The 18,136-nt window shown below is 41.4% G+C and overlaps 1 protein-coding gene across 3 annotated transcripts in view; it reads right to left on the reverse strand.

Moving 5' to 3' along the window:
• Positions 1–18,136, reverse strand: part of cep120 (centrosomal protein 120) — a 293,666-nt gene that overhangs the window by 85,473 nt on the left and 190,057 nt on the right. For 2 of the 3 annotated variants that reach the window (XM_078566851.1, XM_078566843.1), the window contains 6 exons: positions 12,843–13,003; positions 12,062–12,259; positions 7,730–7,954; positions 5,404–5,626; positions 4,858–4,965; positions 308–482 (listed from right to left, as the gene is read on the reverse strand). In XM_078566851.1, coding sequence (XP_078422977.1) covers positions 308–482; positions 4,858–4,965; positions 5,404–5,626; positions 7,730–7,954; positions 12,062–12,259; positions 12,843–13,003 — 1,090 coding nt within the window. The remainder of the gene's footprint in view (positions 1–307; positions 483–4,857; positions 4,966–5,403; positions 5,627–7,729; positions 7,955–12,061; positions 12,260–12,842; positions 13,004–18,136) is intronic. The other variant, XM_078566858.1, reaches the window with a different exon arrangement.

An 18,136-nucleotide genomic window follows, 5' to 3' on the forward strand; every position in this document is an offset into this window, starting at 1 on the left:
TGTGGAGGTCTGAAGCTCCCTGAAGCAGCTGTCTGCCTTCAGGGAACTCAGTGGATGTGCTCACCAGCATCCACTGTGACATCAGTGCCCATCTTCTTCCCGCCCCTACCGGCAGTACTGAGCCTTTCTCAGCGCGCGTTTCACACTGGTTGGCCGCTAACTGGCCAGCCAGCGTGAAGTCACGGTCAGGGGCCAATCGCGATTGGGGGCCCGTTTCCCGTCTGCTTCCGGGCCCACCAATTGCACGTACCCAACAAGCAAAAAATTCAGGCCAATGAGTCGCAAACATAAATAGAAAGATGCTTACCGTACTAGACAGTTTATGGCAAAACTGACATTCAGTTGTCTAATACTTCTTATGTCCAGGGCAAAGCAGAAATGGTGTGCTGATGCCGGAATGGAGATCTTTGGTGCTGATGCAGAATCAGATAATTTGGAAACTGGAGCTGGACCACATTGTGATTCCATTGAAGAAACCGGCACTATTAGAAGTCAAAAAATGCAACAATTGTAACATTTAATGTTTGCACTTGGTACAGTGAAAATTGTCAGTAACATGCAATGCAATACTTTAAAAACTTATATTAAAGCATCGTGATCAAACAAAACACTTGTGTCAGGCACAACATGACCGCTGTAAAGCTTGCTGAATACTATAGCACAATTTAAAAGTTTATGAAGTTCTTTGTAGAATCAATGGCACTTTTTAACTAGGTTGCAACATTACAGGGTGCAAAGTCCAAGCTGTATGTTAACTGATGGAGATGGTTTCTCAACTCTGGCTTCAGAAAATTCAAAAGTTAGATATGCTACTTCTTTCACAGTAAAATGCACTCAAAATTGTTTGGTTTATATGGACAGCTTCAAGTTTCTTTCAATACAACGCTTTACAGCTAACATTCGACATATTGTCCATTCCTGTCTTAACTTAATACTGCCTTATGTGGCTTAATGTCAAATTTTGCTTTATAACACTCATATGAAGCACTTTGGGACAATTTATTACATGAAATGAGATATATAAATTCAAGTAGTTGTTGGTGTATTACAAAATAATCCATGAAAATCCTTAAATCAAATACCTGGTAATTTAACAAGCCAATGAAAGAGTTAAAGTTCATCACAGCTGAAAACAGTTTAAGTGGGAATCAGTTTTCCTTTTTAACTTAAAAGACATAAACATTGAATACATGGAAATGCCTGTCCCCTTACACAGCCTCACTCAAGAACATGGCATTTAAAATTTTATTTGATAATTGAAATAAAATTAAATACACTTAATTCAAAATGACACTCACACAAGTCGGTTTACTGATACTACAAAGCTAGGTGGAAAGGTAAGCTGTGGAGAGGGCACAGAGGCTGTAAAGTGATACAGGGGGGTTAATTGAGTGCGAGACAAGATGGCAGTTGGATTATAATGTGGGGAAGCGTGAAGTTGTTCACTTTGGTCGAATAGATGGGCTTTTTTTTAAAAGGCGAGAAACTTGTAAATGTGAATGTTCAAAGAGATTTGGGTGTGCTCATACATGGAACACAGAAAGTTAACATACAGGTACAGCAAGCAATTAGGAAGGAAGGTGGCATGCTGGTCTTTATTGCAAGGGGATTGGAGTACAGGGATAAAGAAGTCTTGCTAGCATTGAACAGGGTTTTAGTGAGACCACATCTGAAGTACTGTGTGCTGTTCTGGTCTCCATGTTTAAAATATACTTGCATTGGAGGCAGTACAGTGAAGGTTCATTGAATTGGTCTCTGGAATGAGGGGGTTGTCTTATGGTCAAGAGTCTGAGCAAATTGGGCCCATTTTCTCTGGAGTTTAGAATGATTTAGAAGACAGGCGATCTCATTGAAACCTACAAAATTCTGAAGGGACATAATAGGGTAGACACAGAGATTGTTTCTGCTGATCGAGGAATCTAAAACTTGGGGGCACAGTCTCAGGATAAGGGATCAATTATTTAGGACTGAGATGAGGGGAAATTAATTCACTCAAAGCGTAGTGAATCTTTGGAACTCGCTGCCCCAGAAGACTGTGTCTGCTGCATCACTGAATACATTTGAAGCTGGGATAAACAGATTTTTGGTCTCTCAGGGAATCAAAGGATATGGGGAACAGGCAGACAAGTGGAGATGAAGGCCAAGATTAGCCATGATCATATTAAATGGCAGAGAGGCTTGAAGGGCCATATGGTGTATTCCTGCTCTTATTTCTCATGTTCTTACAAAAGTATTGCTTGACACATACTAGATTTATACAACATCCTGAGGATAATGGACAAGAAATCCATTAGATTTTCATGACTATAATTGCTCAATCTAGGAAAAATTAGTGACAAGAGGCTCATTTTCCTAGTTTTATGTTGCTGCTATTCACATTATAATGCACCAAGAATGTTCAGCAGAGTAATTTGAGACTTCATTATGTATTTGGCAAGTAAATAAGACTGTAAACAGGAGTCACATAATTCTATCTTTAAAAAAATGCATTATATAGTGCTGCCTCCTCAAAAGAGTTCCATTTCAGCCAAGGGGGCAATGAGCAGACTTTTCTCCAACTGCTGAAAGGCCTATTCTGTGTTTCACTGTCCAGAAATTTATTTGCAGCAAGGCATGGCAATGTGGGTTTACAATTCAAAATTTAGCAGGTGTGTTGTAATACAACTAAACTTACTTGTACACCTTGGAACTGGAATGAAATCGAACACTTAGTGTTATATTTTATATATATAAATATATATATATATGACACTATCTATATACAACAAAAATGAAAGAAAATTTGTTCGTCAAAAAACAGGTTTAGATACAATAATTATTCAAGAAAACACAGAACTTGGCACCAAGTAATAAAAAATAACTGCTATACATTGTTATTACAGTATCACAATACCTTTACAGTGTAGGAGGAGGCCATTCGGCCCATCGGGTCTGCACTGGCTCTCTGAAAGAGCATTCCCCTGCCTTATCCCGTAACCTTGTACATTCTCTCTTTTCAGGTGGCAATCCAATTCTCTTTTCAATACCTCAATCGAACCTGCCTCCACCACCCTTTCAGGAAGTTTGTTCCAGACTCCAACCACCCTCTGGGTGCAAAATTTTTTCATCACATTACACTTACTCCCTTTGCCAATTATTTTGAATCTGTGCCCTCTAGTTCTTGATGCTCTCAAGTGGGAACAATTTCTCACTATTTATTCGGTCCATACCTCTCAGGATCTTGAATACCTCTATCAAGTCTCCTCTCAGTCTTCTTTTCTCAAAGGAAAACAGTCCCAATCTTTCCAATCTATCCTCATAGCTACAGTTCTTCATCCCAGGAATCATTCTTGAGAATCTCCTCTGTACTCTCTCCAATGCCTTCACATCTTTCCTCAAGTGTGGTGCCCAGAATTGGACGCAGTACTCCAGATGAGGCCTAATTAGTGTCTTATACAAGTTCAACATGACCTCCTTACTCTTGCATCTAATGCCCCTATTAATAAAGCCTAAGATACTATATGCTTTATTAACTGCTCTCTCAACATGCCCTGCTTCTTCAATGTCATCTTCAATGACCTATGTACGTATACACCAAGATCCCTCTGTTTCTGCACCTCGTTTAGAGGCTCTCTCTTTATTTTATACTGTCTCACCATATCTTTTCTGCCAAAACGAATCACCTCACACTTCTAATACTTGAAAATTAGAAAAAAAGATAGCCTTATGCCATATACAGATATCAATGAACATTTTCAGCCTAGAGTACAATTTTTTTTTAAAGAATTGCTCCTTTTAGCCTACATTATGCATTATTGCACTATTCCCAGCTGAGAGCGAGGTGGCCCTCTCTGTTCCAATGCCTCTTCCAAGTGCACTGTCAGCAAGAGCAATTACTTGCCTTCCTTTTTGAAAAAGACTGTTGTCAGCGATAGACAGTTACTGAGATTAGAAATCGGAGATTAGAAGACAAGACACTTGCTGAAGTACATCCACATTTTCCAGCAAGGACAAATCAGATGCAAGAGCCCTGACTGATTTTGATACACATCAAATTTCATTATCATAAAGCTAATATATGGTGACTTTGGCCCAGATTTTGTTGTCAGCGGCAAAGTGACAGCGCTTAGCCTTAACCTTTCAAAAGCGGTCCACAAAGATCTAGTGATCTTTGTGGCATGGATTTAACCTTTCCAGGTATTAGTTTGCATCTGGCTCCGCGCCAAGGGGATCTCCGAGCATCCAATAACTGTAACCTCATGAAGCAGGACAAGCAGGCAATCACGATGAAGTGTTTTCACAGGAGTAAGATGCACTGATTCTTCTTCATTTTTAATTAAAAATTCGACAGAGAGCAAAATAAATGATTGGGGCATACATATGAGACTAAGGAAGGAGCTGAAATATCAAACTTCTGAAGAAAACCTATCTTAAAAATATTATTTCTTTTAAATCATAATGGAGAAATTTGACATTTCTAAAAATATAAATTAGTTTTTCGGGGACAATGAGGCCATTTATCAATAATTATGAATTTAAAACGCTGTTAAAAACTTAGTTCCACCTATTAAACAAGTATTAACCTTTTTTTCAAGCGTTTTTACAGACTAACAGCATAAAAGGCTAAGTTTAGTTCAGTGATTTCTACTTCATTGCTTCATGAGGGCTTCATCAGCGCACCCTATGGGGAAGTGAAAAATCACTAACAAATTCCGCATTTCCAACTTTAACTGCACTTGTGCAGACTCCAGAAAGAAGTAATGACTGTGAACGTTGACAACATCGCGGTCATTATTACCACAAAATCCAGGCCATTATAATAACAAGACCTTTTGAACAACTTTGTATAAATAATCAGAGAAATGAAGTGAACCTCACCTTGGGAAGGTTTAGCTGGTTGAGAAGAATGTGCCTTGGAATATAATGTTGATCCAGCTTGTTGTTCTAAGTGCTGTTTGCCTATTTCTTCAACAGAATCAGGCATCACTGCAAGAAAGAAAAATGTAACAATTATCAATTCAATTGCCCTCTAAATAGCAGTAGCAATTTCTGACAAGCTATAATTAACTCGATTTAGGACACTGGGACAGGCCAAGTTACCAACTTTGGTGATTTAACATCAACGATTTGGACTCTGGAATCAAAAATAAAAATTCTACATTTATAGATGACACCAAATTTGGGGAGGTTTAGTCAATACTGAGGACAATGCCACAAATTACAGGAGGATATTAATGAACTTGCAGAATGGGCAAATAATTGGCAAAGTTCAACATAGATAACTATGAGCACTCCATTTTAGTAGTAAGAATAGGGAGGTCACTTATTGCTTGGAAGGTACAAGTCTAGGTGGTGTAGAGGAACAAAGGAGATCTTGGATTACAAACACGCCATACACCAAAAGATGCGCAGAGTTTCACTCACCATTTTGGATCTTTTTATTCTCATCTTCCTGCAGGCTATTCATCTCATTTTCTGTTGCCTGGTCTTTGCTGGGAGGGGAATCGCTGCGTTCAGGAGACATGCTTTCGACATCCACAGTCCTGGGCCTTTGTTCAGGAATGGATGGCTTAACAGTTTGAGGAGAAACTATTCTCTGCTTCACTGGAGACTTGGGGTCAAGTTCCGTTTTAATTGGACTAGATGGCTTTAAAAATGTTGTTTGGTCAACAGCAGAAAGGCCAAATTCCAAGTATCAAAATCATATAGATTCACAATCATAATGTACAAAATCTCTTAAGACATAAAATAAGGATTCAAAGTTCAGCATGTAGAAGTACATTCATCTTCAATATTTAGCTAATTAGATAACAATTATAATTACATCACCTCCAAAGAGCGTCAATTTTTGATCAGTTATTTAGCACATCAAAGGATTTACACGGCAAACTTTTTTAAACTTCAAAACAAGTCCCAATTACTGTCTAGTCATCAAATACCTACCCTGCATTCAACTGCTTTGAACAAACCATATTTTGGATAATTCTAGTGTTATGATCCTAGGCCAGACCCCGGGACATAGGAGAGATGCAGTTAGGAACCAATAACGTTTTTTTAAAGAAGATAAAGGTTGAGAGTCAAGACACTTACTAAGTGAATAAAGCCACAAGATTCCACAGGTTTGGAACAAATGAGAAAGCACTCAACTACGCAAGTTGAGAAAGATAAAACAATTGACAATATCTATCTTATACTCTAACTTTCAGGGTAAGTATGAGGTACATGTGAATTAACAGGCAAACTGTGCTCAGACACACGACACAACAGAACAGATGCGGCCAAAACAGACTCCACAGATTTCTCAACGATCCACCCAGACGTTTGTCACATTGTGAGCCAACCAATCTCACTAAAACTTTATCTTTCTCACAAGGGTTTCCAATCTCCACATTTGGAGAGAATTCCAAGGTGAGATCTTCAAAAGTCGTTTCCAATTGGACGGCTTCAATGACGGCCACCTTGCAGAGTTTCAATCTCACCTTCCTAGATTCCATTTCCCTGGATCTCCAACCACACTCAAGCTTCACCTTCCAAGCACAATTTCAGACCTTCAGCCATGCCAAGCAGAACACCACTGCTCCAAAGGGGTATCTTTGCCCCAGTGGCCCGCAGTACGGAGCCACCAACTTTGGCTGCTTTCTCAGACCTTCAGGGCTTCTCTCAAGCCCACTTTGCTTCAAGTCTGCTCACTGCAGCTCTTTCTTTAACTTGGAGCCTATTTCTCTGCTCCTTTCTTTTAGCTTACCTTAATGGGGCCTATTCACGATAACTATATTTGTCCCTTACTTCTGAGACCTCTCCCTGTCCCCCTCCCATGTCCTGCTCCCTGGGAGACCGGCTGGGTGATGGTACTCCGGTTCAGGTCATCTGACCTGCTTTTCGCAGCTCTTGCCCATCCTTGCTTCTGCGCAAGTTCACAGGACCGGTTCCCGGCCTGAAGAAGGTAAAATAAACAAACTACGCATGTGCAGCCACTTCCTGGCCAGCACATGCACAAAAGGCCTGAGGCTTGTTGGAGTTCCCGATCTCCGGCTTCAGGTTAAGGCAATTAGTTGAGTTTCATCACACTAGCAAAGCTAAATATTTAAGCAAGAAGTGTGATACAAAATAATTTAGAACTAATCCTTTTATGTGGTACTCATTTATCTCCAATGGCATTTAGTCAAGTCCAGCATAGTCTTCAGAGGAAGCAGGATTCGAGGATGTAAAATAAACAGACTGGAGTGTGTAGGTGTACTGCAGTCTCCATTTTAATGTCGCACGATGTATTGTTATTCTTGTATTTCAATTCTAAACTCCTATCCGCACATTTACATGTTTAAAATGGAAACTGCAGACGTGAATCTGCCATGCTGTAATTATGCATTCCTGCTAGTGGTGGCACTACCGCACCTCCATTGGTAGGAGGGCACAATTACATTGTGATGAGTTTTCAAAGGTAATTTTCATTATAAATGTAGAATTAGGAATTTATAATAGAAAACTTAAAAGAATGGGTGTGCAGCTGCAAGACTTTTGATCTATTAAGATAGATGGATGGGTGCATGGGTAACAATTTTATTCATCCCCACTACCATTTTTTTAAAAATATAATTACAAACCATATCTCCAATTCTCCCCACATAATTATTTATAAAGAAAAAATTATTGCTTTTCCTACAGGTTTACAGAAAATTAAAACTTGACCGGAAACAAACAGTAGAGAAAATTGCATCATAAATTAAATTGAAATAAAACAAACAATAATTACCTGAGAATGTATTCCTTCTTTCCTTAGAGTTACTGACACTCCCACAGTAGGGCACAACTCAAGTGGCAGAGGAGGCACCTTTTGCTTTGCTTTGTTAGGTGCCACCAAAGGAAATGCTCCTTCAACTGCTACGGGATGCTGATCTATTTCTTGGTCTCCTTTTAATAATCCTGCAAATGAGATCTCTGTGCTGCCCAGTGACCTATCTCCACAGCACAAATGAATCTGAAGTTTAAAAGAAAAGACAAAGTCCAGTGTCAATGGATGGTGGATCTAAGTGCAACTAAGAGAGTCTAAGTGCAGCTAGAGGCATAAGCATTACTGGACATTACACATTTTAAAATTCCATGTTTAAAATATTAATATTTCAGCTTAGACCCATCAAGTTCACTAATGTCCTTAAGGGAAAAAAAGCTGCCATCCTTACCAGAGATGGGGCCGTAAAATGCGGCGAGCCATTCAAAGGTCCATTGACTTTGGCAGGAGCATAAAATCCCACCAGTGTAAAATCCTGCCCCAAGTCTCTCTTTTATATCATGCCAGAACCACAGCAATGTGGCTGATTCTTAGCTGCCCACAGAAATGGCCCATCAAGCTACTCAGTTGTACCAAACTACCACAAAAAATAATAAAACCAGACAGACCACAGTTTTGAAAAAGGCATCAGGTTTGGACACAACAAAGGCACACTCAGCCCAGTCAATCTTCTCCACTATCACCTGAGGCCTTGTGACAAAATTGAGAGAGCTGTCCCAGAGACGAGTCAAGCAACAGCCTGTCATAGTCAAACTCACTGAATCATACCTTACAACAAATGTTCCAGGACTTCTCCATTTCCATACCTGGGTATACCCTGTCCCACTGTCAGGAAACACCAAACAGTGGTGGCAAAGGGTATACAGCCAGGAAGGAGTGACCCTGGACCCCATGATGTCTCATAGCAGCAGGTGAAATATGTGCAAGGAAACTGCTGTTGATTACCACCTATAGTCCTACCTCAGTTGCATGCTCAAAGCCACTTGTAAGAACCACTGAGGGCAGCAAGGGCACAGAATGTACTTGAGGTGGGGGACTGTCCATCACCAAGGTTGGTTCAGTAGTACCCCTATTGATCAAGCTGGCTGAGTCCTGAAGGACAAAGCTATCGGCTGGGCCCGTGGCAGGTGGTGAGAGAAATGTGTCCTTGACCGTGTCCTCACCAAACTACTTGTCCCAGAGGGCACCTGTCAATGACAGCAGGAGGAACAAACTGCAAAGCTCTCGTATAGATGTAGTCCAGTCTTCATTCTGTGGACTCCCTCTAGCGACCTGTGTGGCAATGCCAATGTGCTAAATGGAATAGAACTGATTGCACAGCTCAAAAATGAAGCACTCAGGACCATCAAGAACAGTATAAATGCATTCCAACACGATCTGTAACCTGTCACATCCAGTCCTTGCCCTGATGGAAAATTAACCAACAGTAAGAGGAGAATCTTTGAACATCTCCATGCTCAATGATGGTACCGCCCAGCACGAGTGCAAAAGACAAGGCCGAAGTATTTGAAACCATCTTCAACCAGAAGTGTTGAGTGGAGGATCCATCTTGGCCTTCTCCCAAGGTCCCCCCATCACAATAAGATCTACGCTTACCTTCAACCTTAATTCCATTTTTTCACCCCATGTCCCTTGATTCCTTTAGTTTCCAAGAGTCTTGCAACCTAAGCCTCGAATATACTCAACAACTGGACATTCACAGTTCTCTGGGATAGAAAAGTCTGAAAGATTCACAACTATCTCAGTAAAGAATTTCTCCTCATCTCAGCCCTAAATGACTGATCCCTTAACCTGAGGCTGCACCCCCGAGGTCTAGTTTCTCCAGCCAGGGGAAATAGCCTCTCAGCATTTATCCTGTTAAGCCCTTTCAGAATCTTGTGTTTCAAAGAGATCAATTCTCATTCTTCTGAACTTCAGGAAGCATAGGCACATTCTATTCAGATAATGAGGCAATCTGTGACCTTATGCGATAAGATCTTCAGGCTTTATCTCATAAGTAGCAAGTAATATTCGTGCTACACAAGTGCCAGGAGTGACAATCTCCAACAAGAGTGCCTAAACACCTTTCCTTGACATTCAACAGCATTGTCTTCGTTGAATCCCCACCATCAACATTCTGGGGGCTTACCATTGACCAGAAATTTAACTGAACCAGCCATATAAAAATAACATATAATGTACCGAGGCTATAAGAGCGTGTCAGACACTGGATATTCTGAGGCAAATGTCTCATCTTCTGACTCCTCAAAGCCTGTCCACCATCTGCAAAGCATAAGTCAGGAGCGTGATGGAATTCTCTCCACTTGCTTGGATTAGCGCAGCTCCAACAACTCTCAAGAAGCATGATACCATCCAGAAATACATCAAAATATATGTATCAAAATATAAAAGAAATATGTCATTGTTCCTTCATTTTTGCTGAACACCCTAGCTAACAGCACAATGGGAGCACCTTTGCCACAAGGACAGCAGTGGTTTAAGGCAACATCTCATTTTCTTAAAAACCAGTTACAACTTACTTGTGGTTTCAACAATACAAGATGACACCATTGAACTTGTAGAATATGCTAATGAGTTTCAACATAGATAAACGTAAGGTGCTGCATTTTGGTAGGATGAATAAGGAAGCCACAGAATTCTTGAAAAATAAGAGCCAAAATGGGGTGGAGGGGAAAAGAGGTCTAAGGGCACGCATTCACAATTCAGTAAAAGTAGCAATGCAAGGGCATAAAAATGCAAATAAAGCACTGAGGTTCATTTCTAGGGGAATAGAATTGAAAAGCAAGAAACTTGTAAACTTGTGTAGAACATACATACTTGGTTAGATTATACTTAACTGCACAGTTCTCATCTCCAACTATCATAAAACAATATAAAGCGTTAGAGAAGTTGTGAAAGGGATTTAAAAAGACAACCCCAAAATTAAGACATTATAACCATCAGCAAAGACTAAACAACTGGGACTCATTTCTCTAAAAAATAGAGGACGGAGAGGTCTTTAAAATTATGAAGCAGCTTGATGAGGTAGACATATAGCAGATGTTTCCAATTATTGTGGGTGATGCAGGGATGGAGGGGGCTGTGGTTAAAACTAGGGGTCACCAATATAAAGTAGAAACTAATAAAGCCAGTATAAATTCAAGAGAAAATGCTTTACCCAAAGAGTGGTTAGAATGTGAATTTTTCTGCCACAAGGAATAGTTGAAACAAATAACATAGATGCTTTTAAAGGGAAGTTACATGAATGAAAAAGGAATAGAATAAGCAGTTGGAATTGGATAAAGTAGAGTGGGAGGACACTAATGTGGAGCATAAACACCAGCACAATCGAGTTAGGCCGAATGGCCTGTTTCTATGCTATAAATTTAAGGTAATTCTTTGTAACACAAGGTAGTGCTTCCTGATTTATTAATTAAATCATTGGTATGTTGAACGGCAAGATTTTGAGCAGCAGGAACATGCAATTATGTAACTTTGTTAAAACAATAGATGTTCTAAAGCACTTCACAGATAGGCAGAAAGATAGAAATGCATGACTGATAAGAGATAGGTCTTCAGATTTTTTAAAAATGAAGTGGGAGTGGGAGATACCAAGTCAGAGATTTATGGCGGGAATTCCAGTGAGCTAGTCTCAATTAAAGTCTCTGCCATCAATGGTTGATGACAAGTAGGGGAATTGCACAAAAGATCAATCAGAAAAATAGTGTTTTCAGGTGGTAGGCTTGGTAAGTACAAGGCCGGAGGCTCAGATAAAGTAGCTTGAGACAATGGAGATAAACACAATGCAATGGAGATGTAAATAATTTACTTGACAATGTTTTTAAGTCAGTCCCATTACTCTGGACATGAAATTAATTTACCCAGATAGCAGGATTAATAAACTACAAAGTATTACTATTTAAAAACATTGTGTGAGACCCCCAAGAAATCACCCTCTTTTTTAAATATCATTTTACTTATTCAACATTGTGTTTAATATGTGATTAGTTGCAAATATACCTTCTGTTAGCTTTTGCCCTTTGATGTCAATTCACAACAAAACACCCCCATAGAGACAATGAACCAATCACAACAACACGCCCCCAAAGAGACAATGGAGCAGTCTGCTCAGAAGTGGGAAATACTGTGCTCTGGAGTGGCCATCTTACCACTCCCTATGTTACTTCAAACTACACACGTGTATCCTGTTCTTTTCTTTTAGGCAAATACAACACATCATCACCTCTCACCCCCTTTCTGGGCCATAGCAATTGACTACTGTACCTTATGAACTGAAGTATATAATATTAAACCTACATGGAGACTTGGTTGCGAAGATAAGAATAGCCGGAGAATTTCTAGTCTACTACGAATCCTCACTGAAGCTCGTTCAGGTGCAAAATTAGGGTTCATCAGGTCACTGAAAGGATCATTGGTGACATCATTTCCCAGCAAAGTGTAGTAAAAGAAAAATTCAGGTCTGTCCTCTGGAAGCTTAACTGCACTAGGAATCAACTGGGAAAAGTACAAAGTTATATTCCATATTAATGTCAAAGTTTTTATATATACAACTATCCACATTATTAAGAGAAAAATTACAAATAAATCTTTGGTGCAACATTTAGTAACGACAAGACCAAAACTTTAACTGTAAAAATCAGATATAAGCAGCAACTCCTTCAAATACATCCATCACTGGACAGTAAAATTTTAAAACCCATTTATGGTTCCACTGTGAGCTTTATTAAGAAATTCCTTTCAGTTTGGTGGTTAGCCATCCCAACTCATTTAGAAAATGAATAAGTCGGGAGTTTTTTCACATTACAGGACAAACTGGCTCAGCTCACTCTATCTGGCACTCTAGTTTTCTGGTTGTCTTCAAACAGAATGACAAATTTGACTTGCTTCAAAAAAATATGAATTATCAGCAGTGAGTGAAGTTCTAGGCGATGGGAGATTTAATTAAACTATTCTCAAGACTTTTATGCGAAGAAGCTTATTTAGATTCTGTAAAAGGCAGTATGAAGCATACATTTCAACAGTATGGCTACATGATTAACATTACAACTTATAACTTGAGACTAGTGATTTCACCAACCTGTTCTAACTGTGTTGCAAATGCAATGGTCACAGAAAGCATAAAGAAGTCAGTGCAGTATTCTGCAGGCCCAATCTGATAATAGCTTTCTTCCTCATTCAGAATTGCTGTCAGAGTCTTGGGGTTCAGATCCAGAAAGGGGTGTGGCGAAGCTTCTATCGCTATAAATTATGAGAATAGTTTAGAAGGCATTTCAATTGTTGCATTTCAGCTACAGCGTTATGACTCCGAATCTACTGGGTTTGTTCAAAATCGGTTTTGAAGAAAATAAAATGAACATTTTATACTTGTTTTGAAGGAAAGCCCTCACATTGTTAAAAGTGGTTCCTCTACAAGTACAATTATATTATTCATATCATATCTAAAATATTTTAACTAAGTTACTGAGTTCTGAAGGTTAAAAAAATCTTAAGGAAATACAACCAAAACTTCATAATCGGTCCTTTCTACACAAACAGATTAATCAGCTCGAGATTTCCAGCATTTTTACAGAGACATGTAGATACCATGTACAAGAATCCGTGCTTTTCTCTTAAACGGGAGAGAATTCAAATTGAACATGGAATTGTCTTTTGAGATGTAAGTGCAGTGAAGGCTGTAATTTTTTTGACTAGAAGTCTCAAAAATCTAAAGTAAGACTTGCAAGAAAAATCATTACAAATTTAATAGAAACAGGAGAAGCACAATTGATAGGTTAATCACAGGGTTAATTATTTCAGTTAACTACAATTTCATCAAAATCAGTGAAGAAAACAAGCAACATTCACAAAAAGAGTTTTCGTCTTTCAGGACCATGTAGTTGAGGCTAATTTCATGGCTGACTTTTCAGAACTTAGCTATCTTACTAAAAAAAGGACAGATTTAATCATGTTTTATCTACCATACCAACATGAAATGTTATAATTTACAAGTAAATTTGATACATAAACCCTTCTCATACATTTGCCCAGTTCAATGAAAATCAAACAAGAATTAATTTATTCCCTCTAAAATAGTTGTCAGCAAAATTCAAGTTTATGTATTGTTAAAAATGTGAAACATACAACTTACGATTTCTCTAGCTCAACAAAAGAAATTTATCTCTAGTACTGTAAGTTGATAGCTTCAGAAAGTTCCTTAAAATATTAGGCTGATTCATTCATCATCTATAATTTCAAACTATTCCGGCTGAAACAGCTTTTAAAAGGATTGAAATAAAGTGATTTGTTTGCTATGGTTGGTCTAAGTGTTTGAAAGAATTTTATAATGATACTTAATGTTGAACATCATTTACCCAAGGTGAAGAATGCTATGGGAATACTTTTGCAGGTTTTGAAGAGAAAGAATAAGCATATGAAGCAAGACGATGAGAGAGGCAGTAAAGGAAACCAAGAGCTGAATTTTACTGGGGGCAGGGGAGTGTGTATCACTCGCCCCCCGCCCCCGACACCGCCATTACAAAAGTCGCTTTCAAACCAAGTGACTTAAAAAAAGGCCATTCCACAGCAATAAGGGGAGGCGATGGCGTAGTGGAATTCGCTGGACTAGTGATCCAGAGACCCAGGGTAATGCTCTGGGGACCTGGGTTCGAATCCCGCCATGACAGGTGTTGAAGTTTGAATTCAATAAAAATCTGGAATTAAAAGTCCAATGATGACCATTGTCAATTGTTGCAAAAACCCATCTGGTTCACTACTCTGTCGTCCTTACCTGGTCTGGCCTACATGTGACCCCAGACCCACAGCAATGTGGTTGACTCTTAAAGTCCCTTTGTTGTAGCAAACCGCTACAAAGACACAAAAAAGGAACGAAACCGGATGGACCACCCGGCATCAACCCATCGACCGGAAACGACAACAGCAATCGCAGCCCTGTCGACCCAAAATTTCCTCCTCACTAACGTATGGGGGCTAGTGCCAAAATTGGGAGAGCTGTCTCACAGGCTAGTCAAACAAAGCCTGACATGGTCATCCTCACGGGATCATACCTTACAGATAATATCCCAGACCCCACCATCACCATCCCTGGGTAGGTCCTGTCCCACCAACAAGACAGACCCAGCAGAGGTAGCGGCACAGTGGTATACAGTCGGCAGAGAGTTGCCCTGGGAGTCCTCAACATCAACTCCGGACTCCATGAAGTCTCATGGCATCAGGTCAAACATGGGCAAGGAAACCTCCAGCTGATTACCACCTACCACCCTCGCTCAGCTGATCAATCAGTGCTCTTCCATGTTGAACATCACTTGGCATGGGCACAGAATGTTCTCTGGGTGGACTTCATTGTCCATCACCAAGAGTGGCTCGGTAGCACCACTACTGACCGCGCTGGCCGAGTCCTAAATGACATAGCTGTGAGACTGGGTCTGGGGCAGGTGGTGAGGGAACCAAAAAGAGGGAAAAACATACTTGACCTCGTCCTCATCAACCTGCCTGCCACAGATGCATCTGTCCATGACAGTATCAGTAGGAGTGACCATCGCATAGTCATTGTGAAGACAAAGTCCTGCCTTCACGTTGAGGATACCCTCCATCGTGTTGTTTGGCACTACTGCCATGCTAAATGGGATAGATTTCGAATAGTTCTAGCAACTGAAGACTGAGCATCCATGAGGCGCTGTGGGCCATCAGCAGCAGCAGAATTGTACTCCAACACAATCTGTAACCTCATGGCCCGGCATATCCCCCACTCTGCCATTACCATCAAGCCAGGGGATCAACCTGGTTCAATGAAGAGTGCAGGAGGGCATGCCAGGAGCAGCACCAGGTATACCTAAAAATGAGGGTGTCAACCTGGTGAAGCTTGCGTGCCAAACAGCATAAGCAGCAAGTGATAGACAGAGCTAAGCGATCCCACAACCAATGGATCAGATCAGATAAGTTCTGTAGTCCTGCCACATCCAGTCGCGAATGGTGGTGGACAATTAAACAACTCACTGGAGAAGGAGGCTCCACAAATATCCCCATGCTCAATGATGGAGGAGCCCAGCACAGCAGTGCAAAAGATAAGGCTGAAGCATTCGCAACAATGTTCAGCCAGAAGTGCTGAGTGGATGATCCATCTCGGCCTCCACCGGAGGTCCCCAGCATCACAGATGCCAGTTTCAGTCAATTTGATTCACTCCATGTGATATCAAGCAACGGCTAAAGGCACTGGATACTGCAAAGGCTACGGGCCCTGACAATATTCCGGCAATAGTGCTGAAGACTTGTGCTCCAGAACTTGTCGGGCCCCTAGCCAAGATGTTCCAGTACAGCTACAACACTGGCATCTACCCGGCTTTGCGGTAAATTGCCCACTTATGCCCTGTACACAAAAAGCAGGACAAATCCAACCCAGCCAATTACTGCCCCATCAGCATACTCTCAATCATCAGTAAAGTAATGGAACGGGTCATCAACAGTGCTATCAAGCGGCACTTGCTTGGCAATAACCTGCTCATTGATGTCCAGATTGGGTTCCTTCAGAGCCACTCAGCTCCTGACCTCATTACAGCCTTGGTTCAAATATGGACAAAAGAGCTGAACTCTGGAGGTGAGGTGTGAGTGACTGCCCTTGACATCAAGGCGGCATTTGACCGAGTGTGGCATCAAGGAGCCTGAGCAAAATTGGAGTCAATGGGAATCAGGTGGAAAACTCTCTGCTGGTTGGAGTCATACCTAGCACAAAGGAAGGTGATTGTGGTTGTTGGAGGTCAGTCATCTCAGCTCCAGGACATCACTGCAGGAGTTCCTCAGGGTAGTGTCCTAGGCCCAACCATCTTCAGCTGCTTCATCAATAATCTTCCTTCCATCATATGGTCGGAAGTGGGGATGTTCACTGATGATTGTGCAACGTTGAACACCATTCACGACTCCTCAGATACTGAAGCAGTCCATGCCCAAATGCAGCAGGACCTGGACAATATCCATGCTTCGGCTGACAAGTGGCAAGTAACATTCGCGCCACACAAGTGTCAGGCAATGACTATCTCCAACAAGAGAGAATCCAACCATCACCCCTTGATGGCATTACCATCACCGAATCCCCCACTATCAACATCCTGGGGGTTCCATTGACCAGAAACTGAACTGATTTCACCATATAAATACTGTGGCTACAAGAGCAGGTCAGAGGCTAGGAATCCTGCGATAAGTAACTCACCTCCTGACTCCCCAAAGCCTGACCAGCATCTACAAGGCACAAGTCAGGAATGTGATGGAATACTTCCCCACCTGTCTGAATGAGGGCAGCTCCTACAACAATGAAACAGCTGGACACCATTGAGGACAAAGCAGTCCACTTGATTGGCACCACATCAACAAACATTCACTCCCTCCACCACCGACACATAAGAGCAACAGTGTGTACTATCTACAAGATGCACTGCAGGAATTCACCAAGGTTCCTTAGACAGCACCTTCCAAACCCACAACCACTACCACCTGAAAGGACAAGGACAGCAGATCGATGGGAACACGACTACCTGGAAGTTCTCCTCCAAGTCACTCACCATCCTGACTTGGAAATATATCACCGTTGCTTCACTGTTGCTGGATCAAAATCCTGGGAATCTCTTCCTAACAGCACTGTAGGTGTACCTACACCACATGGACTGCAGCGGTTCAAGAAGGCAGCTCACCACCACCTTCTCAAGGGCAATTAGTGGTGTGCAATAAATGCTGGCCCAGCCAGCGAAGCCCACATCCTGTGAATGAATTTTAAAAAAACACGCCGGGGCAGCCTAAACAAGCAAAGTGGGGGACTTCCACCTCTCAATGGGAGGTAGTTCTGCCCAAAAGAACCGCTAACACATCTGACTGGCTGGCAGCTCTAGCAGTCCCCGCAGCATCAGAATTTTTTAGTGGGCGCTTCCACTGCAGACTCTGGGAAGAAAAGCAATGGATCCCGGGCTAAGGCAAGTCTCAGGTTTTTAGGGTGGGAAGATATCGGGCATCCTAGTGAGGGGACAAGATGGTTGCAGCAACAGATTTTGGAGGCCATGCAGGGAGGCACAAAAGGAGGCAGGATTATCTTGTTGAAGGGGTGCCTCTGATGCGCATAAGGCACCCCCGTAGGATGTACCCCCCCCATCGCTCACCATTTAACTAGTCGCGTTAAATAAACAGCCTTCCCACTCCCGCCCGCCTGCCTACTATGGCATGGGCAGCATAATATTCGGGTCAATTGGCTTGTTAACAAACTCAATTGCCCGTTAATTATTTTTGATTTAAACAGTGGCCAGGTTGCTGATTTTGGCACCAACCCACCTACTGTTTTATGGGGACCACGTCGGGGGGGGTGGGCAGGAAGGTGGTGGGCTGGCCACCCATCAT

Source organism: Cetorhinus maximus, chromosome 2, assembly GCF_964194155.1.
Source record: "Cetorhinus maximus chromosome 2, sCetMax3.hap1.1, whole genome shotgun sequence".
Lineage (NCBI taxonomy): Eukaryota > Metazoa > Chordata > Chondrichthyes > Lamniformes > Cetorhinidae > Cetorhinus > Cetorhinus maximus.